The 26119-nt window shown below is 37.2% G+C and overlaps 1 protein-coding gene across 1 annotated transcript; it reads right to left on the bottom strand.

Annotated features, from left to right (window-relative positions):
* Positions 1-756: 756 nt before the first annotated feature.
* ATP6V1B2 (ATPase H+ transporting V1 subunit B2) lies at positions 757-24799 on the bottom strand. The gene is made up of 14 exons (XM_065880003.1): positions 24661-24799; positions 18388-18443; positions 13796-13894; positions 12609-12702; positions 12400-12477; positions 11786-11925; positions 11349-11450; positions 10873-10970; positions 10097-10220; positions 8361-8511; positions 6840-6922; positions 5148-5252; positions 4166-4295; positions 757-2213 (listed from the first exon to the last, which is right to left on the bottom strand). The coding sequence occupies exons 1-14, from the start codon at positions 24794-24796 to the stop codon at positions 2074-2076; spliced, it is 1536 nt and encodes a 511-aa protein (XP_065736075.1). The 5' UTR covers positions 24797-24799; the 3' UTR covers positions 757-2073.
* Between the last annotated feature and the right edge of the window lie 1320 nt (positions 24800-26119).

Consider the following 26119-nt stretch of genomic DNA (forward strand, 5'->3'; position numbering starts at 1 on the left):
TCTCTAGTCCTTATAATAACCCTAAAAGGAACACAAATCTGTTAAATGACTAAGCAAGGCCACACAGTCAGTGGCAGCACCAGAATCAGAACACAGGTCTACCTACTCTTGCTATGACAGCCTCTTCCTCTACATGTCCTAAATGTCACTCTGAGTTGGAGAGGGGAAAGAAACGGGAGGCCACCATGATGCCACATCCCTGTGCTTTAACCAGTATGTTTTCTTTATATACTGGACCATCTATTTCAGATTTTATTTGAAGCAAGTTTTGGCTTGCTTCAGTATGTATTTCATTTTCTATTTATTACCCTCTTTCATTCATGGCAGACAGGCTCTAGAGGTCCTGAGAATGTCTGAAACAAAGAAGGCTATAAAACACCTTAGTAACTCTCGAAAATGCTAAGTGGACCCTGAATCAAAACTTCAAGTTTCAGAGAACTTAGCCACTAATGATCTACAAAACAAACAAACAAACAAACCAACCCCACACCTTAGTAACTCTCAACCTTGGATCAAACTACAATATGTTGGAAAAGGTATCACTGAAAAGAGCTTGAAAGGGCAGCCTAAAAGGCAGAGGGTACAAAACATGGGCCATGTCCCTGTAAAGGGGACATGGTTCATAATACTGTGAATCAAGGAGCTGGTTCACAATACTGGTTATGATGTTCAAAACTGAATCAAAGAGAGATGCATTATTATATATTTGCTTGTTGCTATTGCTTTTCTGATTAGAAGATACAGAGTCACTTTAGGTAACTTCCATTTAACTTAATATTTATTTTCATTTTATATCCAGGTCACATTTTCTACATTAAAATATAATCATGCTGACTCCCCCCACCCACTACACCCTCAGAGAAGAAAAGTGAAGAACTTTACACAACTTGAAAGAAAGATGGAATGCACAGAGAAGTTGCTATTGCATCCAAGTAACAAGGAACACAGAGAGACCAAACAGGAGACATGTCAGAAGTGCATAGAAGACCGCTCAGGGCTCGCAGCAGGAAGGAGGAATTAAAAGACTAAAGCTTTTAAATGCTATCACTTGTGCCACAAGATTACCCTGAAAAGGCAGATAGGTCAGAAAGCAGGACCAAATAGGGGATTTTCCAAAGGCTGCTATCTAACAGAGTTTAAAATATCCATAGATTATATATATAAAAAAATTCCATACACAGAAGAGCTTTCTCTTCCCCACCTTGCCTTTAGCATCTGGTAAACACTTTAGAAACTTAAAACCACTGTTAGCATGTCCAAATGTAGAACTGATATAGGTTTTTCTTTCTTAAAAAATTGTATCCCAACTCTTTCCAACCAACAATTCTATTAATTATTTTAATTATGATTCCTCTGCATGGAAACCCAGTAAGGATCATCAAGACAGGGCATCTCACTACTATCAGATCAAGGCCAGTTGGGCAAAACCTGCACGATTCTGTGCTACTCAGAGGGAGGGAGAACAGTAAGAAACAGGAGTTGAAACTTATCCGTACCAAAGAGGAAAAGGAAACTCCTTTTCTAATCTATTCATTAAACAGGAAACAGCAGGTGGACAGTAAAAACCATCTGCTTAGAGCAGCAGCACAGACCCAGAGGCACACCAAAATCTGAGAACAAGTGCTCAGGAAAGCGTCTTGGCTCTGAGAGGAAGCGTCTTTCAGACCCTATCTTGTCTCTAGTTTGGAGATCAAAGCATTATAACTTCAGATAGTGATACTCTTGAGGGGGTGGACAAGGAAGGTCTGAGAGACCCAAATAATGAGGACACTGGGCAGCTAACTACACCACTATGTACAAATACACACATCAGTAGGAAAACTTCACCTCCAACCCTCAGCTACTTTAAACAAAGCATTGAAGTTCCAGGTTTTCTGAACAGGGGGTATTTTAAAGGCTGTTAGCAGTTTAAAACATTGCAACACTGGCACAATATGTTACCTATTCCTTGTTTTTAATTACAGGGTAACACAGTAAACTCCAACACAAAGGTGGGGATGGGGGAGTGCAAAAGCAATAAAGAAAACAGAACCAGTATTTCACAAGAGCATCGAGCCAGCGATGAAGTAGCAGCTAATGCTTTGCAGAGTCTCGAGGGTAGAATTCGCTCAAAGTGCTCTGAGGGATTCTCTTCAGCATCTCTTTGGGGAAGATTCGGAGCAGTTGCCAGCCAATGTCCAAAGTCTCATAGACAGTGCGGTTTTCGTATGGACCTTACAAAAAATTGAGATTAGATGAATAAAGGCCAAGTACTTCCAACTTCTCAGCGTTATTCAAAATTTATTCTGTTATGGAACTAGCACTGCAGGCATGAAGTATAAAAAGAGACACACAGCAGTTAGGCCTCCAGGACTGGGTGTGACTTAACGTGGAAATGAGGGTCTAGACAATAGGTACCCCTGGGAACCAGAGAAAAGGGAGAAAGCCCACAGGCGAGACGTTCGGCGGCTGTGTGTGTGTGTGTGTGTGTGTGTGTGTGTGTGCGTTTAACAACGGGTGGGATCTAAACACACTCCACTGAATAATGGAAACTAGACCCAGAGTTTTGTCCAGAGAGTAGTGAGAAAAGCAGTTTCCCAGGAACACAGGCTGACCTGAAGGAGGCTAGTACAGATACTTCGAAGGCCTTAAATGCCAATTAATCACCTGAATAGGTCCGTGTGAAAGTTTTCAAACTTGCTATTGCTATTATTATTCTTAATAGCAGAATCATTCTTATCCTGCAAATAAATCTCATTTTTTAACTAAGGAGTTAGAGTGGCTAGAGTTCTGCATCTCTTGTCTACCAGAACAATTTTTATCTTTTTAAGATATTAAGGTTCTGTGTAATTTTTTATTTTTATTTTTTTAGAAAACCCAACTATCATACATTCTGGGGATTTTAATGTTACTTAAAAAACGTATCACATAAATAGAAAAGCGCACAAATCCTAAGTGTGTAGCTGATGCATCATTCCAAAATAAACACATCGTTTGTAAGTATCACTGAGGTCAAAAATAAGAGTTTACCAGCATTAGCAGGGGTGGCAGGGAAGAGAACAAACAAAACAGCTTGAAAGCCCTACACATGCTATGTAATAAAAACCATTATAGACTTTTTAACAGAAGGACAATCAATAAAATTAATACTAAATTTACCCTGGCAATGGCATAGAGAGAGTCAGGGAGACTGGTGAAGATGCTGGCACTAACGGCCAAGGATGATGGGACAAAGGTCTGGACTAGGTCTTGGGACACACAGAGTGGTCAGAGATCAGCAGCTTCAAGATCACCCAGAACTTGTCAAAATACAGGCTCTCTGGCCCCACCCAGATCTACCGAATCAGAATCCGCATTTCAACAAGATCCCTGGTAGATTCAAAAGCATATTCAATTTTGAGAAACACCGGCCTAAGTTTTTTTAATAGGAATGAAAAGAGAACAGGATAAGATGTTTTAAAGAAGAACAATGCAAAGTAGCAAATATTTGATGACTGGAGAATAAATGAAGAGGGTTAAGAATGCCCAGTGCCTGAGCTCGGGCTAACTAGGGTAATGGTCATGCCAGAGGTAGACAGAAATTGAAAAGGGAATTGCTAGGCAGGTGGTCAGTTGGGAAAATACTTTGGTTCTCACCACGCTGAGCCAGAGAGGATGGTGGCATAAACAAAGGCTTCCTAGCTCAAGATGCGGGACTAGAGCTTCAGAAAGAGGGGAAAGGCTCATACATAGGAAGTTAGTCATCAGCACAGGGGAAAAAAAGCACAGAAAGAACAGGTAATTAAGCCTTTGGGAACACTAACAGTTAAGAAGCAGGAAGATGAGAAATCAGGAGGATGAAAATAGATGGACATGAAAAGTCCAAAGCCCCCAAAGCCAGAGGAGAGCATTGCAGAGAGGGTAAGAGGGAGAAGAAGTGGCAATGGAGGCAGGAGAGCAGAAGGCCGGTTCTAAGGAAGAGAAAACACAAGACAGGAGCTAAATAAATGGATAAAGAAATTGAAGGTACAGGGGAAGGAACCAGAGGGCTAAGAACAAAGACATGGCAGGCGGCTGGAAGAACCTCTTCTCTAATCAGAAGGAAAATTGTATGGAGACCAATGTAAATTCTCTCAGACTAGGAAAGAAGTCCTCCTCAAAAATACATATGATGCTGTTTCTATTCATAGGAAAACAGTAATCTTACCCTGAGCAATGAAGTTCCTCTCAAACTTCTGCAGAAATTCCAAGTAAAGCAGATCATCTGACGTAAGGGCTTCTTCTCCAACTACGGCTTTCATGGCCTGCACATCCTTACCAATAGCATAGCATGCATACTAAAGAGAAAAAAAGGTTTACATGAACAGAGATAAGGTTTTATAAATGGTAACGGTACTCTGGGCTATGTAAGTGTATTGCTGTAGCTATCTTCACAGTATTTCACATGATTTCCAAACATAATTCACATAAAGTTCATATGCAAGTACTAGAAAGACTTTATTATACAGTCTCACTAAGAAAGGAGTCTTCAAGCATGCAATACATAGACATTACTAACACTCTACAAAAAATACACTCCCTCAATATACCAATGAGCTTACATTTTGTAGAGCATTTAAAAATCACAACTTACACAATAGGAGAAATCCATCTCTAAATTCTATTCAAAAAAAAATATCTGTGTTATCACTAGGTTTATTTATCATTTCTACTTTAAGGTCAAATGTGTTTTTCTTTAATTATGCTTGGTATACAATCTCAGGACTATAGCAACCAAGGATTTCATAGAATATATACAGCCGTATCCCTTAGCGTTCTGGTGATTGCCTAATATGTTAAACAAAAAATTAGTTAGAATAGTCTTTCGGAAATACTCTGTAATTAAGGTTACTAATAAAAACTTAATTGTCTTATGCCTTTTTTATTTAAAAACGACCTCATACAGCATTAGAGGTGGGTTTCAAGCATGTGATTTTTAATCTTTGTCATGAGCAGTTATCCTTGTGAAAAAGGCTCTAATGAATGTTTCTGTATTCCACTATTCTATATTATATATTCTATATTAAAATTCTACTTTGATGGGGGGAGAAGAAAAGTGATATGGAAGAAAGACAAGAGGTATAAGACGGCGGAATGAACTGAGAAAGTATTCATTTCTTTAAACACCATCCTGGAGAAAACATACGTACCAGCTGGTTAGATACATCGGCATGATCCTTTCTGGTCATACCTTCTCCAATAGCAGACTTCATTAACCGCGACAACGAGGGCAGCACATTAATAGGTGGGTAAATCTTGGGTAAGAGGGGAAGGGGGAAAATATTATATTTAAGTACAAAATTCAAGCTTTACTGGTAGTAAAGGAGGACTTTGAAACTCATTTTTATTGCTTAAATTGCATGACACTGCTACATTGGTTTCCTAGATGATTCCTAATATCTTTTCCTGATAAGAAAAGGAAGAAACATTTTACAGGTTAAGATTTCTTTTGAGAATCAAATCCAGAAAGTAAAATCTACAAAATAGTACAAGATTATATTAAAAAACTGAATTTTCAACATCTGCCTATAATATCAAATCCAAATGGTCTTCTGAACTCTGACTCATAAAATCACACATAAAAAGATTAACAATAGGGCTTCCCTGGTGGCGCAGTGGTTGAGAGTCCGCCTGCCGATGCAGGGGACGTGGGTTCGTGCCCCGGTCTGGGAGGATCCCACATGCCGCAGAGCAGCTGGGCCCGTGAGCCATGGCCGCTGGGCCTGCGCGTCTGGAGCCTGTGCTCCGCGGCGGGAGAGGCCACGGCTCTGAGAGGCCCACGTACCGCAAAAAAAAAGAAAAATAAAAATAACAATAATTTCACCTAAAAGCTGATATCAGAAGCTGGCATCTATTAAAGAACCAATAAAAAAAATCTGTTTTTGATTATTCAGTCGTAAAAAAGAATGAAATCTTGCTGTTTGCAGCATCATGGATGGACCTTTAGGGCACTATGCTAAGTGAAATAAGTCAGAAAAAGATAAATACCATATAATCTCACAAAATGTCAAGCTCACAGATAGAGAACAGACTGGTGGCTGCCTGAGGCAGGGGATGAGGAGTGAGCAAAATGGGTGAGGGAGGTTAAAAGGTACAAACTTTCAGTTATAAAATGAGTTAAGTCACGGGGTTGGAACTTTCAGCATGGTGACTATGTAAGTTAATAATACTGTATCACATATTTAAAGGTAGCTAGAAGAGTGGCTCTTCAAAATTCTCATCACAAGAAAAAAAATTTTTTAACTATGTGAGGTGGTGGATGTTAAGTGGACTTATTGGGGTAATCGTTCTGCAACATATACAAATATCAAATCATGACATTGTACACCTGCAACTAATGTAATGTGACGTCAATTATACCTCAATTTTTAAAAATTTTAACAATAAAAGACAAAGAAAAAACTCTGAAAAATCTGTTCTTGTATTAATAACAAAACTAGATTATACCATTAGGGAACAGAAGACCCAAAAAAGTTCTTTGAACAACTCACTCCATTTTAAGTCACAATAAAGAAAGTGGAAATTTAATTCTTAATTCTGGCACTTTTTTCCACACCAGGATTTTAGTATTACAGAAATGACAATTTTATAGCCATATTAAAAACAATGCAATTTGATATTTTCTTTTAACATCCTTATTGGGGTATAATTGCTTTACAATGGTGTGTTAGTTTCTACTTTATAACAAAGTGAATCAGCTATACATATACATATGTTCCCATATCTCTTCCCTCTTGCTTACATTTTCTAAATAAATAATTCCTAAGAGCAAAGTCAGAGTCACTAAAGAATAACTGAAGAATAGATCTGTAGGCTTATAGCATCGTTCAACTGTCAAATACCTGTCTGTTGTGTAGCTGTCTGTCCACATAGATCTGCCCCTCTGTAATATATCCAGTCAAGTCAGGGATGGGGTGAGTGATATCTACCAGAGAAAGACACCTGATGTTAGTTAAAGTGTCCATCTCATATAAACAAAACCACAGGAAGTCAATCTGCACTACTTAAAACAGTGCTATATAAAATAGTTTGCTGTGATGATGGAAAAGTTCTTTATCTGTGCTGTCCAATATGGCAGCCACTGGTCAAATGTGGCTACTGAACATGTGAAATGTGGCTAAATGCGACTGAAAAACTTTATTTCAAACTTTATCTGATTTTAATAAACTTTAGAATTTAAACAGCCAAATGTGGCTAGAGGTTACCGTATTGGCCAGTCTAACGTATCTGGCTGCAGCACAGTTAGACATGTGTCGACACAAGTTAAATTAGCTATATTCATAAAAAGTACTATTTCTCCTAGTTATGCTCTCTCTCCCCCAAATACAAATAAAGTTCCATTTTAAACACAAAGCTCATTTGCAGAGATTTGCCAATTTGATGTATACTGAGAGAACATTCTTCGTCCATAAGCTATCCCAGAGGGATACACAACATTTCAACATGGAAAATACAGAGAGGCTAAACAAGTTAAGCAACACTACACAGGCAGCACCAAGCAGGTCGCACAGAGCAAGACACCTCTAAGTCTGTTAAATTACAGAGAGTAATTTTGTAGCTGCTTCCTTGGAACAAATCATTTTCACATCAGAGGTAGTATTCAGACTGCCTGGGTTCTAAAGCCGCCACTTCCTAACTGTGACACTTTACCTCTCTGTGCCTCACACGAGAGCATCTAAAAAGTCGCTATGAAGATCAAATGAGTCAAAACTTACAAAACACTTAGAACAGTGCTCAGTTATAATGAGTTATTACTGTTTCTGAAAATATTTTGAAAAAGTGTTTTTAAAAGACTGAGATAAAGATAAAAAGACACTAACATAAGGGGAATGCTGAAAGTCTCACCCGGGGGTTGCTAGGCATACATCCAGGCAGGCACTGCACTGTGCACTTAGACATACATGATAAAACCAAGTAATTTTTAGCAAGTCTCTGATGATCGTTCTATCTCTGGAGTCTCGTGGCATTTACTATCTGTGCTCTATATCTGGCACTTAAGCTACCTTAAATTACTGATGCACATACATTAAAAAAATATCCACCTAGAATGAGTAGCTTACATTAAGTAGAGCCCATAAATCTTTTAAAAATTCATTTCATCTAGACCAGTGTCCTGCAAACAGTAGACACTAAATACTAGCTAATAAATAAAAATTACAAGAAAATTTTTCTACAAAAGAATAATTATTATGGGTAGTTTTGAAATGAAAACTTTTACTAGAAACAAATCACTAGGTAAGGTAAACTTCTGGAGGATAAACTCTCAAAAGAATTTCAACTCAAAAAGATAGATGGTCTTCTCTCTTAAAATCAAAGTCCTTACAACGATTAGGGATGCTATAATCCAAAGACCCTAAACTTACCATCATTAGGCATGGTGAGAATAGGAATTTGAGTAATAGAGCCACTTCTACCTTCCACTCTACCAGCGCGTTCATATATTGTGGCTAAATCTGTATACATGTAACCTGGGAAACCTCGTCGACCAGGAACCTCTTCCCTGGCTGCTGAAACCTGACAGTGAGTCAAGGAGAACAGTATCACATACCAGAAAATGAAAATTAAAGCTTGGTTAGAACACATTTGTTTGAACAGGCCAAATTACAAAGTTGGAAATATCTTGTTCATTTTAAATATCACCTCTAGAAATGATTAAGAAAAATCTAGCAACATAAATTCAGATTATTCTGCAACAAAAATGTTGACAATTGGGGACCACAAGTTTTCTGCTAAAATCATACTGCCGTAACACAAATCTTCAAATAGCCTGCTAGAAGAAAATCTGCTTGCAATTTTATAAATCAAAGGTAGTACATTTTAAAACTAAGAGAACATTCTCAGTTCACAAGATTTACTTCATGTTATGGATCTTGCCAGATTTACATAAGCTAATCCTGAAAAGATCAAAAGGGAAGGAAATACATATATCAGAAATCATCTGATGCATTTTTACATACATTATTTAATTTAATCCTCACAACAACCCTATGAGGAAGTTAATGTTATTAACCCCAACTTACAACCGGAATCAAGGGCCAGATAATTTCCCTGGATCACCGCACAAGGTAAGAATAGTAATAAATGGTCTCTTAGAGACATGCACACTAGAATATATGCATACATTTTAATCTACAGCCAACAAGAACTGTAAATCACTAAGCCCAACTTCTAACTGCTACTTTGGTTCCTCCAAGAGGGTGCTCCAGCAGTGCTACTCAAAGTGTGGCCTGCAGACCAGCTTTTATCAATTTGTAAGGAGATAATGTAGAATGCAAGATAAACATATAGAAAACTTTAGTGGCAATTTGATAGAATAATTGTCTGTCGAATCTAATACTACTAATAAAAGGGTTTGTAAATTTTTTTTTTTTTAATTTTCACTTTTCTAATACTTATTTTTACTGCCTTTTAGAAAAGTATTTGTGATGGATGGGAGAAAAGAAGTCCTTCAATGAAAAAGCACTGTAGCCGAGTGAGATATGATGATGGATCTTAGGGAATCTTAGGCTAGATATTTATATAGGCTGTCTCTTCAGAAGTCTTCTTCCCTTTTTTGCACACTTAAAAGAGCAAGTAACTCAAAATTTCAGTAACTTGCATTAGAACAAACACCCCACACTTCTGGATGGTAAGTGCTAGAATCTTACATTGTTTCTAAATAATCACTGAGCTTTCTGAAGGAAAAAAAAGTTCTGAAGAGGGTTCTGCCAGAGTGTAGTCTTCACTTATGTAAATAAATAAAAATTTACATCATTAAAAATGAAATTCTTGAAAGGGCTGAAAACTGACAGTCTGGACAGAGACAGAACTACCTTGGAGAGTAACTGATTAAATAGCTTGCATCATTTACTCTAAGAATCCAGTCTTAATCAATGGAGACAGTGAGAGTATGATAAATAGGCTAATAATTTAAATCTCATCCTCTAATCATTTCAATTAGGTTGACAAAAGTAGTATTTCCTTTTCTGATTAATTAAGGTATTCTACTAATATATGAGCAATGCATTTTAAAAAACGTGATTTAAAAACAAAATGAAAACTTGCAGAGGGACAAGATAACCCTGACAAGATAATCCATTTTAATTAAGAAAAAAATTACCTCTCGAAGTGCTTCAGCATAAGAACTCATGTCTGTTAGGATAACCAATACATGTTTCTCACACTGATAGGCCAGGAACTCGGCCGTGGTTAGAGCCAAGCGAGGAGTGATAATTCGCTCAATACTGAAATGAAACATTAAGTCCTAAGTCAGTCAAACAAAAAGGCCAAAAACAAAACAAAATGATTCCAGAAATAATAGTACAGTCTCCCTTTTAAAGTTTCACATAAATTCAGGAAGGTTAAGCAATTATTACTTTAAAAGTTCTTAAGTAAGGCAGAGTTCTTTTATGTATTTACATAATAAGAATTACTTAGTGCTACACAGCTAAATTGATTTATTTTATAAATGCCCCATAATTTGTCAGAACTATATAGTTCTCAAAACTGAGCAAGAAAGGAAGAGAGAGAGAAGGAGAAAGGGAGGAAAGAAGTAGGGGCCAGATTTTGCAGGTAAGAGGAAAAGGTAATTTATTGAGTATGGACGGTGTGCTAGGTAACTTATACTATTATCTCATTTAATATGTACAACAACCCCGTGAGACAAGTATTATTTATCACATTTTATGAAAGAAGGCACCGAGCTTCAGAGCCTAAATGACTCACCCAAAACCAAGTAACTTGCAAGAAGCAGAGCTGGAATTTAAATACGGTTATCTCATACCTAGGCCTGTGTAGCTTCCACTGTAATGTTCTACCTCCTTAGTGTAAGGTGACATTTTTGACCAGAAGCCTGCACGAACAGGGGGAAAATAGCTCTATTTTTTGTTTACTTACGTTGGGTCGTTAGCCAAGTTCAAAAAGAGGCAGACGTTGTCCATTGAGCCATTTTCTTCAAAGTCAGATTTGAAGAACCGGGCAGTTTCCATGTTTACCTAAATGGCAATGACTTCATCAGTGCTGGGAGAAGAAAAATGCTCAATATTTCTTTCTTTCTTTTTTTTTCCCCCCAATATTTATTTCTGATGAAGGCCAAGCTACAGATCTGTACTGCTCCTTCTTTTAAAGGTTCAAGTACCCCCAAAACGTTTACAAAAGCCAACGGAGTAAACAGCTTGCTCTGGGCACAAAGGGAATTATTCTTACATTCCACAGTCAAATGCTAAATACTAATCCATGGTTTGCCCAAAATGCCAAGCTGCAACTTCTCCGCCTAGAGATAAACTGAATAATATCTGTGCAGTTTTCTACATTGTTCTAATAACACAAGCAATTTTACATTTCATACTAAAACAGAAAAAGATAATACTTACACCCATAGCAGCAAATACAATCGCAAAATTTTCCTCACTGTAGTCCACTACATCTTTGGATTTTTTTACCAAACCAGCTTGGCGACAGATTTGAGCTGCAATCTGATGAAGAGTACAAAAGAACTAAGTTAAAATCTAAAATAATACTTCTACAACAAAATAACTTTTACCCTAAACTTTGGGGAACTGTAATCATAAATGAAACTGGGTTGTCTTAAAGGGCTTTACTCAGTAAAACTATTTTGTAATTTTTGCAGATTCCTAAGAGTAAGCAAGAAGTCAGATATGTGTGGATAAAGAGTCAATGTAATTGGATTATATAAACAGTAACATTGGGTATTTACCTTGAAAATCCTATATTTGGTTTCTCACTAAGAGTAAAGCACTCAGAAATTCTTTCTTCTTGAATTTCATACCAAACAGATTCTAGTTCTCACCTCATTGTGCGGTAAGCCAGCAGCAGAGAAGATAGGAATTTTCTGCCCCCTAGCAATACTGTTCATGCCATCTATGGCCGAAATGCCGGTCTGAATCATCTCCTCTGGATAGATCCGACACTGAGGATTGATTGGCTGGCCTAATGCATTTCCAAAAGGGAAACTTTTAATATATCTCTACATTAAGACTACAACCATACAAAGCATATAAAGCATTTCTTTCTACTCTTAAAAAATCAGTTATTTTTGAAATCTGAAACTGTTTAAATATTTTTTTCCATTAATCTTTTGTAGATTCACAAGTTATATGGTAGTAAAGTGAAATGTAAGGTATAGCAAATAAGAGAGAAATCCTAATTTCAAAGCCATTACGGCTTTTACATTTCAGATATATCCTGGTGATATTTTACAATAAATAAAATATAAAATTTTAAGATAACCTCTAGGAAAAATAAATTTATTAAATAGTAAACAAAAAATAATTAATCAAACATGGAATATGTTGGTTATCTACTTAAAGTATCATAAAAATCACCCTTTATCTGACAAAGGTATAAGATAGATAGATAGATGCTATTTTCCCCAAAACACAGAAATCCATTTTCTGTCCCTACCCATGATATCAAGGAAGTCTTCAGCCAGTACAACAGGACCTCTGTCGATGGGTTTTCCTGATCCATTGAACACCCGACCTGTTAAACAGTAACAAGACAGTACAGAGTGGACAATGACTCAAATATTCATAATCTTTACAAAGACTTCATGGAAATACGCTAAAAAGGAAACAGATCTCTGCTCAGAATGAATAATAATATCCGTTTACCAAGCATATCCTCAGACACCGGCGTTCGGAGAATATCCCCAGTAAACTCACAGGATGTCTTCTTGGCATCTATACCTGAAGTCCCTTCAAACACCTATCAAGAAAGAAAAGTAAACAGAAGGGCATAAGAAATTTAGATCATAAGCGCTTAAGATTCATTTGTCAGCCCTTATAAAGTAAAATACATCAACGTACATACTACTTTTAGTATTATGAATAAAGAAGTGTTCATGGTGGACGATGAACCAAATTGCCAACCTCTTAACCAGGGTCATGCCTGCAGGCCAAATCCATCAAGCAAGCTAAGAATGGTTTTTACATTTTTAAAGGATTGTTTTTTTTAAAAAAAAAAAAGGAAAAAAAAAAGCTAAGAACATGCATCAGAGACCTTAGGCAAAACCCTCACAAAGCCTAAAAAATTTACTATCTGGCCCCTTACAGAAATTCTGCCGACCTCTGCTCCAGATCTACTTTTTAGGGCAATATGTTATTTGAGAAAACCGGCACTTCCTATAATCAGTAACATTAAAAACTAGGCATTATCAGAGACAATTTAAAGAAGTAGACTCAGATCTTGTTTTGGTTTCAGCCCATAAGCTCTGAATTCTACTTTTCATCTCTCTCCTTCTATGTGACTATCTGTTTCATTTTATCCATTAAAATTTTTTTTTAAAAAAGCCATTTTACCAGTGGAGCTATTGGGCTAGAATGGATATTGGTGGCTGGCATTTAGCAACAAAACATGAAAAAATACTTTTCTTCCCTCATAGCCAGTAAAGAGTCAGGTCCCTGGCTTAAGATTTTTCATGGTCGTGGTGGTGCAAAAGCAATACACATTCGGTAGAAACAGTACTTCAAAACAATCACATGAGATGTTTAACATTTTATTATAAAATAGGCTTTGTGTTATATGGTTTTGTGCAATTGTATGCTAATATAAGTGTTCTGAGCACCTTTAATGTAAGCTAAGCTAAGCTATGATGTTCGGTAGGTTCTGTGTACTAAATGCATTTTCAACTTACAATATTTTCAGCTTATGATGGGTTTATCAAGGTGTCACCCCACTTATAAGTTGATGAAGATCTGTATACTTATGTGATAATTACTAGAAAGAACTACTGGTGTTTCTTATGTTTGTTGTGATCAGAAAAACGTTCAACTGGCCAGGTTTTGAAAGTGATGCTTACCTGAACCACTGCTTTGGAACCACTAACTTCTAAAACTTGCCCACTCCTCTTTGTGCCATCAGGTAGTGTTAAGTGCACAATCTCAGCATATCTGGGAAACTAAATAGGAAAAAAATAAAGGCTCAATAACCAACATTTTAAAAGCTCCTCAAAATACTCTATATGCTTCTATGTCTTTCACAGCATGTATGCACATGCAGACCCCATATCTCCCCAAAGCACACAGGTATACATCCAGAGTTTAGAATATCCTCAGGTAGTTTAAGTCCTTAAAACACTTATCACTGGCACATACACTGGCAAACACAACATAAGGTACAGAGGGAAGGGTCTTAAATCTATGAAACCACAGCAATTAAATTCTTTCCTTCTGTGTATATGTTTTTAAGCTTTGAGACTATAGAAAGTTAAAAAACTATGTTCCCACTACTCAGAAATGATGTTTGCTTCTGGGCTGTGTAATCACCTTGTGCTTTGGGAGGACAGGAATGAAATGCAACTAAACAATAAAATAATTACTATTATAATAAATAATGCTAATATTCCCTCCTCAATCTAATTCTCCTAACCAGAAATGTATTCCTCTAATCCATTTTTAATATTTTAAATTGCATGTTTCCAAAAATATACTGTAGTGTTTCACTTACCTAAATGGTAACATACTAAATATATCATCCTGCAACTCGTTTTTTTTTTTCCACTCGACCGTATGTTTTGGATCTGTCATAGTAGTATTTACCTTATTTTATTAACATAATCTTTTGAAAAATGCATCACTACTTTGTGTGATGTGAAGGAAAACATCTGCCAATGCATCCGTGAATCAACACTGACTGTAGGACACTTGATTCTGGAGATGCTAATATGAATAAACGGGCATCTAGAATCAATGTTAGAACAGATATAGTTAAAATCAAGTGACACTACATTTTATTCAGCTGTTCTTCTACCACTGGTGTTCAAGGCTGTTCCAAATTTATACTACTACAAACATGCTGCAATGAACATTCTCACATGTGGGCCCAAGTTTCCCTAAGGTATCTGGTTACCTAGTGGTGGGCTATAGGCTGTGTCCATTTTTATGTGAAATTACTCTGCAAAGGAACCTTTTACTTTACAAACTCCCTAGTAATATAGATAAGTGTCTTTTCCCTACATCTTTGCCAATCTTATATTATTAAACTTTAATTTTTACCATTTTGATAAAATAAAAAATAGTATCTTTCAATTTGCATTTTCCTGATTCTACTAATATTGAGCATCTTCTCATGTTTACTGACAATTCAGACTTCATTTCCTATAATAGCCTTATTAATATCTTTTCCCCGCTTTTCAACTACATCTGCTTTTTCTTATTTACTTTTAGATAAGTTTCATAGATTCTGGGTATTAATCCTTTTGCAAATATCTGCTCCCAGTCTTTCTTGTCTTTTAATTTTGTTTATGGTATCCTATCATACAGAAGTTTTTGCAATAAAATGACTTGTTTTCCTTTATGGTTTGTGTCTTTTGTGTAGGAACACCTTCCAATCTGAAGTCATAAAAATGGTTTTCTATATTGTCTTCTGATAGGTTACTCATGTTTTGGTCTTTAATCCATCTGGATTTATTTTTGGTATGTAATTTTATTTTTCTCATTTTTATTTTTATTTTTTCATACAGGAAGCCAAATACCCCAACAATCTTTACTGAGTAGCACAAATTAATTTGTGCTACAAGTAGCATGACTTGTAATGTAGCCTTTATCATTTACCAAGTCAAATTCTCAGGTGTGAGAAGAGTTGGTTTTAAGAATCTTAACTTTGCTCCACTGAAATATCTGCTTACTCCCTCACCAGATCTTTATTCTTACTCTATTTCTAACTGATTTTGTTACCTGGAGAGAATCAACGTATTTTCTATTCTGAGCCTTTTCATTCATGAACGTGGAATCTCCACTTATGTGAAGTCTTCTTTTATGTCTTTCAACAAAGTTTCACAGTTTTTTGTAAAAAGTTCCTAATTATTCTAGTAGTTACTTCTGGCATACAAAACACTACTGATTTCTATAGACATCATCTGCATCCAGCAACACTGTTTTACACCATTGTTTCTAATAGTTTGTCCACTGAATGACTTGTGTTTTCTGTTTAATTAATCATACTACCAAGAAATGATGACAGCTGTGCCTTTTCCTTTTTAATCCCTTTATCCCCTAATTTCTTTTTCCCACAGCATTGGTTAGGGTCCAAGCACAAAGACAGAACAAAGATGGATAGCAGTGGTGACAACAGGTGTCCTCATCTTGTTCCTGATTTAAATGGGAATGTTTCTAGAGTCTCTCCTTAAATACGCTGTTTGCTGTAAGTTATGGTGGATATCCTTTAAGAGGTTTTAAAAGTTTGTTCTATCCCTTATTTCTAAGACCTCCTTCTTCTGTTTTGTTTTTTTTAGAAACAAGTAATTTTATCAGATACATTTTCTGTATTTACTGAGAAGAGCGTAAGCTTTTTCTAGCTTTATCTGTGAATGACCTGAATTATACTGACATTTGCTAATATCAAATCATCTTTGTATTACTGGGATAAATTCTACTTTGGCATAAATCTGTTGATTTTTTTTTTTTTTTTTTTGTGGTATGCGGGCCTCTCACTGTTGTGGCCTCTTCTGTTGCAGAGCACAGGCTCCGGATGCACAGGCTCAGCGGCCATGGCTCACGGGCCCAGCTGCTCCGTGGCATGTGGGATCTTCCCAGACCGGGGCACGAACCCGCGTCCCCTGCACCGGCAGTCGGACTCTCAACCACTGTGCCACCAGGGAAGCCCTGTTGATTTTTTAAAGTATATTTTTGCTAATATCCAATACATGGGAACATTTTTATTTAGAATTTTAGAATCTGTGCTTGTGAATGAGATTAGCTACACTGTTTCTTTTCTGATACTATCCTTTGTGAGGTTTGGAAATCAAAGATTTCAGAAAATGAGTTGGACAGCAGTCTCCATCATCATCTATTCTGATACAATTTGTATAAAATTATCCATTCCTTGATACTATCTGTATGCCTTAAGTTAAAAACAGGAGCCAAAAACTAAAAACAAACAAAAAAACACTCTAAATCTGGTGGTATAAAGCCATTCTTACAACTACATAAACTTTTTTCCTCAGCTGGAGTTATACCCCAAACAAACATTCAATAAAACTTTTTCAGCTTTCTTAAAATTACTTCCTCCAAGATGTTTTCTAAGTCCTTCCCATTATTGACTCTCAGAGCATCCTGCACTCACCCTTCATAGCACTTAACAATCAGACATTTATGTATTTGTATTGTGTATCTTTGGTGCTGAGTTCAGCACTTAACATAGTTGAAGCATGAATATTTTTAACTGTTTTTGAAAATATATTTACTAATATAAAAGCTTCATATTTTTAAAATATGAGTCAAAAATTTTATCCAATAGAAAGTATATAAAAAAGAAGAAATAAAGGACAAAGAAGCAAATAATGCTTTCAATACTTCCTCAAAAAATAAAAGTGTATGCTTCATCCTTTCACAAAATATTAACGGGCAGCTGCCTAAACCTTGTACAATTTGTATACTGAGGCTTTGAATCAAACTGCAGACTAGTATGTGGCCAGGAGGAAGCTATATGCTTAATCTTGCAATTAATTTGTATAGGTACCTTGTCATGCACAAAAATATCTTAGTGATAAAGCTGAAGAGACAGTTCACTTTGCCCTTTCTTTTAAGAAATGTTTTTCAATTTATTTTCTGCTTCCAGAGGGGCCACATGCCAAACACACTTCTGTCATTACTTCTCTCAACAAACTAATAACTGTGTACCTTTCCCCCTGATCCACTCCCAACAACAACCAATGCAGAATTACTGTTCTACAGAGCATATTATACAAATTATCTCTGAAGATATTTTGATCACTGAACTCAGGCAGGAGGCTTCACCTAGGGTGAGGTCTATTCAATTACAGACTATATTCTATGCCTCTTTTTCTAAGATAATTCTTATGTATAGGTGTGGCTAAAAAAAAAACCCATGTAACTAAAGCATCTTTCAACAAACTGAATAAGTAAAAACTATTCTCTGCTTATGGTTTTAGTCACTGTTGAGATAATCTGTTGTTTATTCATTACTTGAATACCAGTATCAGGCCCTCAAAGACAAAAGTAACATTGTTTACTCACTCAAAGACCTTAAAATTTAGTAGAGAAGACAAAAATGTAACAAGTAGTTATAACACACTAGTCTATGACAAGAGCCACAAGATACTGTATATCTAAATATCCTACAAGTCATAAAACACACAAATACTACTGTTGTTTTCCTAATAAACCTGTGAGGTATGATTAACAAACAAATAAAATTTTAAATTTTACAGACAAGGGACTCAAAGCCACAAACAGAATCCACAACAGATCCAGTACTAGAATCCCATCTTCTGACTTCTGACCTAAAATTCTTGTCTCCATATAGCACTGACATTCCGACCAAGGAATGGCTTAAAAAAATCATAACAAAAGACTTAAAGTGTACTAAACAGTACTTAATACTATGCTTTTAACTTCATAAATGGTTAGACGATAATGATAGTGGTATTACCTTAACATGATCTAAGATCACTAGTGGACCATTAACTCCTGATACTGTCTTGTATGCTGGAAAGAAACACAAAAGAGTCAGTTCTTGTCAAACAGGACAACAGTCTAAATGATCTCTCTGGTATTACCAAAAAAACCCTCTCTCTATCATATCTATTATATGGAGCACTCAGAAAGTATGAAATTTTTCACCGAATTTATAAAATATGCCTGCATCTGTACATCAAACCAAAAACATTTTTAATTCTTACTATAAGTCACATTTGTTTCAAGGACCCAGGATACAAAAACAAAGGTAAAGAGGGAGAGTTCCCACAAGAGTTCACAATTTTATATGGAGAAGGGGGAGGTAAGGGCTCTACCAGAGGTGTGCTGAGGGTGTGTGGGAGCACAGGAAAGACCCTGCAATGGTCCTTACTTAGAAAAGAAAAAGCTTTACAGAAAAGGTAGCACTTAGCAAAGTAGATAGAGAAGAAGAAGGGAATCCGTAACTTTAAGCAGAAGTGACAAAACTCACAAAAGAAATCTGAAAAAATGTACTCTGTTAAGATAAAATGCCATGATTAAATAGTATCATAAAAACTACGAAAAGAAAGTTTATGAAGGCAGATGGAATTAAAGGCCAGAGATCACATAAGCATCCTTTAAAGAAAAAAAAAAAGTCAAACGTTACTGTCATTGTAGAAGCTTATATTTTCTACTGCAAATTATGCCCTAGCAACAAACTACCCAAATCTCTCATTTTAGAAAGTAGGTAGCTATCATTGAATTGTATCACACCTACATACATGCCGCGTATAATGAATGGTAATCAAGTATAAATCAGAACACTCAGGAAAGCAATTCTAACAGTGTCAGAATTAACTAAATTTCATAATCAGAAAAGCTGAAAACACAAATGAAATAAGTGTTTACAAGACCTAAAATAATGTGTAAGAAGCTGTCAACCAACTGGGAATTTTTCACTTGCTTGATCTCTTATGATGTCTTAGACAGAAATTTCTGAAATGAATGTAGACTCCCAAGAAGGAGGAAACCATTTAATAACCAGTCTGTCCATTCAAGGGGCTTCAGAATTTAAAAACCTAATTTCTTTAGCCAGGAAGCAAGTGCCCCGGTAGAAACACTGAGACAGGGCAGGCAAGCACTGTCAGGAACCCTAGTCTTTCATACTGAGGACCTTTAAATCCTCACACCAAATATTTGCTTGAATACATGTGTAATTGTAATGATCAACAGAGGCCCCTAATTACTTTTTTTTTTCCAACCTTAGATAAAAAGCAAGTCACAAATTTTAAATGTTAAGCTACTTGAATGGATGGCAATGTAAACAAATTAATCATGCCTCCAAGATTATTAGAAATATCCCAGTTGTCATATATTCTGCTACTTTTATGTTAATCCTCTCCATTGTTTTAAAATAATCTAATACTCTTAAAAATAAGCCCTACCCCTAAAACAATTTCTTCATTGTTCTCATTTGATTTTTATTTTTGGCCTCGCCACACGGTTTGCAAGATCTTAGCTCCCCAACTGGGGATTAAACCCACGCCACGGCAGTGAAAGTGCCGAGTCCTAACCACTGGACTGCCAGGGAAGTCCCTCACTGTTCTCATTTTAAAAGAATCCACATATTGTTTTTCAATTACTTTCTAAAATTGCTATGTGGATATGCAAAGTGAACTACATTAGAAACATTATTTTCTTGGCACTCAGGTTTTAAAACTATAGAAACAAAGACTTTTTCAAAACCTAAACAGCTGGGAATGGGAGTAGGGAGTGGGCCAGTGGAGGTGTGGGTATTCAGTTTTGAGATTTACAGGCAACTGTTTTGAATAAAATGTAACATCAGTAAAATGCTTCAGGTTCTGAAATTTTTCTTTACTTTCTGGACAAGATTTGCATCTCCTTTGAACTTTTAACCTCTACAACAATGATCCTTAAGAATCTCATGTTTAAATTCAAGCTCATTCAAATTATGAAGTTTTGCCAGTCACAAGGCAAAAAGCATGACCAAGAAAAAAGAAATGCTAGTCATTGCTTTTCCTGGAAACAGTGAATCAAGTTGATTTCAACTAGCCAAGGCAAGATTCTACTTCATCAAAAGCAGTCTCTAAATTTGCAACAATGTATGTAGCCTTTAAAAAAGCTAGTAACCACTGGAATTAATTAATAACAAAACTACCAATACACATTTAAAAAGTACTTGTCAGGAATTCTTTTTTAAACTCCATAACAGGTCTATAAGCTAACAAATATTATTCCAAGTTTTACAAGAGAAAAATGATTCTCGGATATTAAGTAACTTGCCTAAGGATCTGAACTTACACAGTCTGCCTCCAGTCATTTTTTCTTTGACTCTGTGCCACAGCTCAAATTCTAAAACTGAACTGGTCATTTTTTGTGGTCTGAGGCACTCTTGTATCATTACTGAAAAACAACCTTTCTCCAGTGGAGTGTAGCCACTAGAAAAGTTAAAGCAGGAAAGGAAGAAACTAATGGAGATGCTTCAGCAGTTTTCTGTCACTGGAAAGCATGAGGAGACCACTTCAGATACAAACCAGAGGTTAAGCAACATGCTTGGTTTACATGAAAATGGGATGCAAACTAAACTAATGTTATAATCCAAACTAAATAAAAAATATTACCAAACGAAACTGCTTCACACTTTACAGAGCATCTTCAGATAGGTTACCTTTTCAGTTTCACAAAACACTGGGAGGTAGGCAAGGCTGATAGACCTACTCCACACTTAAAACTACACCTATGAGAAATCTGCTACTAAATGGAAGAGCCAGGATTAAAATTATTTTTGTTTGTTTGTGGCCCCCCCACCACCAATTCTAAGTTTATACTCTATGACCCTTAGTCTCCAGTATAACTTAAAAATATGGAGATAACACAGTTCCTAGCACTTGGACTACAAATAGGGAGTAGAAAACAGTTTATATACAAACTATAGCTCCTTTCCACAATAGTAAAACTACTGGGGGGGAACAAGAAGAGAAAATAATATCAAATACCACCTTTTATCTCTCAACAATATTTACCCAGCTTTTCTCACCATTAGTATTAACAGTCCAAAGCAGAGACAACCATTTAGATTAAAGCTGCCAAAGACATAAAGCTGCTCTTCAAAAAGTCAATACCCATTCACAAATTACATAAATATTTCTGTTTCGAAACAATAATGACCACTCTTCTCTTGAAAATTTCAAATGAAGAAGAACTTGGGTCTGCAGGGGATGATCAGAACTTCTGAAAACACAGCAGACACATGTTTACATCTTTGATCCTGAATATTTATGAAGACAATAAATATTTATGGAGTAACATTTAAAACCCAAAATCTACAAAGATTTTAAGAAGCACATATTTTGTTAGATGACATCCTCTTCCTCCTATAGGATATGAGATTGTTCAACAGAACACTACTTAATGATTGTGAAACTTTCAAAGAGAAAATTCGACAGTCATCGCACAATAAGAGATCTAGTCCCTCAGCCTGCACCTTATTAGCAAAACAAAACCGGAACAATCATCTTCTATTGTGCAAGAAAAGTAAAGACCCACACTTTGTAGTGGGCAAGGAGGGAGAGGTTCTGGAAAAAGGCAGGCCGACCATTCCTTTACTGGACTTTTCACTGAGGCTAACTATGCTTTATGACATTAAGAAACTAAGATTAGTTGATCTAGGATCTCAAGAACAAAGGAGATTATCTAATCCAAAACGTTTAACATCCAACAGCTCTTCGTATATTATTGAACCTTGCTCAAAGTTTAAAAGGAAATCAAGTTTTCTTTCATTGTGACTTTAGAAATTCAGCTAATGTGCTCAAGATTATTTCAAGCCTGCATATCTCATTTTCCATCTCTTGTTAACAGCCCCAGAATCCTGAAATTTTTTAAAACCAGGATCCAATTTGTACAGTGGAACTGCCAATATTCCATTCCTTTGTTCAAAAAGCACACATTAAATAACTATAACTTTTTACCTAGGATGTTAACATCGATCTTTAATCAGAAAAATTAAGAAGTTAATATTTATTCAGAAGCAATTAAAAGTGTTAACTAGAATCAAGAATGTGGCAATATAGGAAAAAGATGACATTCAAATGCAGTTAGCTGTTAGCCTAAATATGATATCATTTGTGCTTTTTAGAATAACCCAGACACAGAAGTGAAACTCAAACTAAGTACCCCAACTCCCTACTCTGGTTCCATCCACATTAAAGATCCATATACTAAACTATTAGAACAAGGGGTTTAAATGCAAGTTATACAATTACAAAACACAATGTTGCCTGCGCTAGGCACTGAGGATACAAAAAGGATTCCTGAACCCTGAAGTTTCAGTTTTAAGCATTATGTCGCAACAATGTTGTCAGGAGGAATCTCATCTGGAGAAGTTCTTCAGTCACTGGCTAAGCACACACAGAATGCTGAGAAATCATACTCATCTCCCTTAAGGGTTTACAACCTCAATCATGGAGTACTCTTTAAACTATGTTATTATTTCAGTTGATACTCTGAGTTGAGATTGAGTGAATAATTATATGGAAAAATGACTACTGCCCCTTATAATCTTTTCCTAGAAGCACCACTAATGTCTATCTGTTCTACCCAAAGAACAGCAAAGCATACAAATGCAATTCATAAAAGAGTATTTTTAACTGTTAGGCACAAATTTATTGTCATAAGAATGCAACATCTGTCAATTTCTTGAAACATTCAGCATGTAAACTCTCAACAAGCACTCTCTAACGCAAATAATTCCCATTATAGAAAGCACATGGGGGGGGATAAATTAGGAGTTTGGGATTAAAATATATACAATACTATACATAAAACAGATAACCAACAGGGAACTACTGTATATAGCACAGGGAACTATACTCAATACCTTGTAATAACCTCTAATGGGTAAGAATCTAAAAAAGAATATATATACATATATAATATATATAACTGAATCACTTTGCGGTACACCTGAAACTAACACAACGTTATAAATCAACTATATTTCAATTAAAAATAAAACCACATCTCTGCAAACCATAGAATCAAGTCTTTTCTTTCTTCCTTACACTGCAGTGCTGCCACAGGACCTGACCCACTGACTGATGAGGATGGGATTAGTCAGGCAGGAGAGCGCTCAGACTGAAACCCTTCATCTGAAATTCTTGTTAACCAATGAGCCACCCACAAAGAGGTACTGTGGCAATTAACCGGTGCAAATACAGTCTCACCACGTTGGAAAACATCAGGTGCTTTCCTAAGTTTTAGAGTCTACTTCCAGTGCTCATCCCCGGTTCCTAAGGAAACTGTGAAGAGGTCTGATGCTACACAATTTTATTGTTTAGTCATCAAGAACCATTTCTTTCGAAACTGCTGAACAGTCCACTTAAGCCTGGTTTATTAAGGTCTTTTTACAATCACAACACTTAAACATGCTTATGCATATGCTTTGCATACTTGATAAATAATATGGGCAAAGCTTCTTGTCTTCTCCAAGATAGCCTTGCAATCAAGTTAATGGCAGGAAAAGGTCCAGCAAGAATTAAGAAACCTGGAATTTTCCTGCTCTGCCAGTAATTAGGGGTCTAAAGCCTGGCAAGCCCTGTTCCTTTCAGAACCTTAGGCTTCTCACTGTAAAATGAGAGGGTTAGGCTAGATGACCCGCAGGGTACTTTTCAGCTCTAGCTTTCTCTGATATCTAGGTGTCCTCCTGCGGAGCAGCTTCTCCACTGAACAACATTTCCCTCTGGCTGTGGGCCTGACCTCCATCCACGAAAGGCCTGAGCACGTCAGCGATGACACAACACCGTCCCCCTCGGCAGGATCTCAGGACCTGCCCTGAGGTCCACACCCGAGGCAGGGGGAAGGGGAGGGGCGGTTCCCTCGACCCCTGCAGATCCGAATGAGGTCAGCAGAAGATTAGGATAAGAGTGGCAAGAAGTGGCCTTCGCTCAGAGACAGGAAGCAAGCGCCTGAGCATGTTCCAGCCTCGGGAAACTGGAGAGCACCGGTGGGGCAATAGCCAGGAGACCACCAACCCAGGAAAAAGTTCCCGTTGCTGCTCTTCCCCTTAGTCCACCCCTGGCACGGAAATTAAGGTACACTCAAATCGCCTACTAGAGAGAGACGTCGGAGTAGGGGAACGCGAGAGGGAAAAACAATCCCCCCATCCCACCCCTCTGGCTAAGCAGGTGAGTGGGAGCAAGGGGCTGGGCTAAGAGCAAAGACAGGATTCGTCTTGCTCTCTGATACTCACTGAGACGAGGCTGGGAGAGGTAGTTCCGGCTAATTGCCAGCACCTGTTCTCGAGACCCCACCACGGGCCCACTGGTGGATACGGGAAGCTCAGGCGCGGCCCCGTTCACGATGCCCCGCATCGCTCGCAGCGCCATCTTGTCTCCTCCGTCCCGACTGGCCCAGCAGCGGCGCCGCGCAGGCGCAGATATAGCTGGTGCAGCCCGCGCCCCGCTCCGCCCATGCGCGCTGAGGAGTCCCCGCCCACTGAGCTGCACCCGACCCGCGGCCTCATGACTTGGGCTCCGGGTAGGCGGAGCTAAACCCGAGCCCTCCGCGAGAGGAGCTGACCAGCGTGCTGGGAGAAGGACGCCGGGCCAGGGAGAGGTATCCAGAGAAAGGCAAGAGTTAAGGAAGAAGGAGAAGAAAGGAGGGAGAGGGAAGGAAGGCAACTTCGTACAAGAAAACTTCAACGGCATTTCATGACATTGAATGAAGAGAACTCAAGTTCTAAAAAAAACACTTTGAAAGACAGAATCTAAAACCTCTTCTAGTGGATATTAACATGGGGAACCGTGTGCCATCATTTCTCTCACTTTATCATCTTCCTTTCCAATACATTCACTCATGTGTCCATTCAAAAAACATATATTGGACTGTTTTAGGGTGGTGGTAGTAGTGTGAAAGACAAAGTGGGATGTGTTTGAAAACTATTTGAGGGATAGAACCGATGCAAAAATGATTAGCTGGCTGTGGAAGGTGTCAATCCAGGCTTGGGTCCTGAGTGATTGGTTGATTGTGTTGTTGTTTACCGGGTAGAACACAGAGAAGGAAGTGAGGAATTTTGCTGGTGGTAGAGGAGGAAAAGAGAAAAGCTAATTGTCTGGGGATGTGTTAAATTTCCTGTGGAATATTCAGAATGAGATTTCTATTCAACTAAATAGGTAACTATCCCAGGAGAAGCTATCTGGGCCAAATCAAGATCAAAATTTATAACTTATCACCATGTTAGTGATATGAAAATAGAAGAGATAAGCCAGAGAGTGTGTGATGTATTGTGGAAGATACTAAAGGCCAACTTTTAAGAGATCACTAAGGTGAGGGGATGTACCAAGGAAGAGTATCTTGTAATCAAATCAAACTTGGGGAGAACGCAGAGCACACGTTCTAGAAGCAAAAAGAAGAGAAAATCTTAAAGAGGGATTACTGTACTGTTAATGCCAAAAACTGGCGAGAAGGGAAGTAATAGGAGTACTACACGTATCCATTTTATTTGGCCATTAGAAGACCATTGTGATATAATGGGAAGATATATGCTTAATGGAAAACAATAAGCTTTCTTACATAGGTGAAAATTGTAGGGGTTGAACTGTATATGATGGTGTCATATTACAAATGAAGTGATCATTACTTAGTTATTTAAACTCTACTTTAGGGGCATCTCATCTCCATGCCCTTTGTTATATATACCCATAGCCCTT

Source organism: Phocoena phocoena, chromosome 6 (assembly GCF_963924675.1).
Source record: "Phocoena phocoena chromosome 6, mPhoPho1.1, whole genome shotgun sequence".
NCBI lineage: Eukaryota > Metazoa > Chordata > Mammalia > Artiodactyla > Phocoenidae > Phocoena > Phocoena phocoena.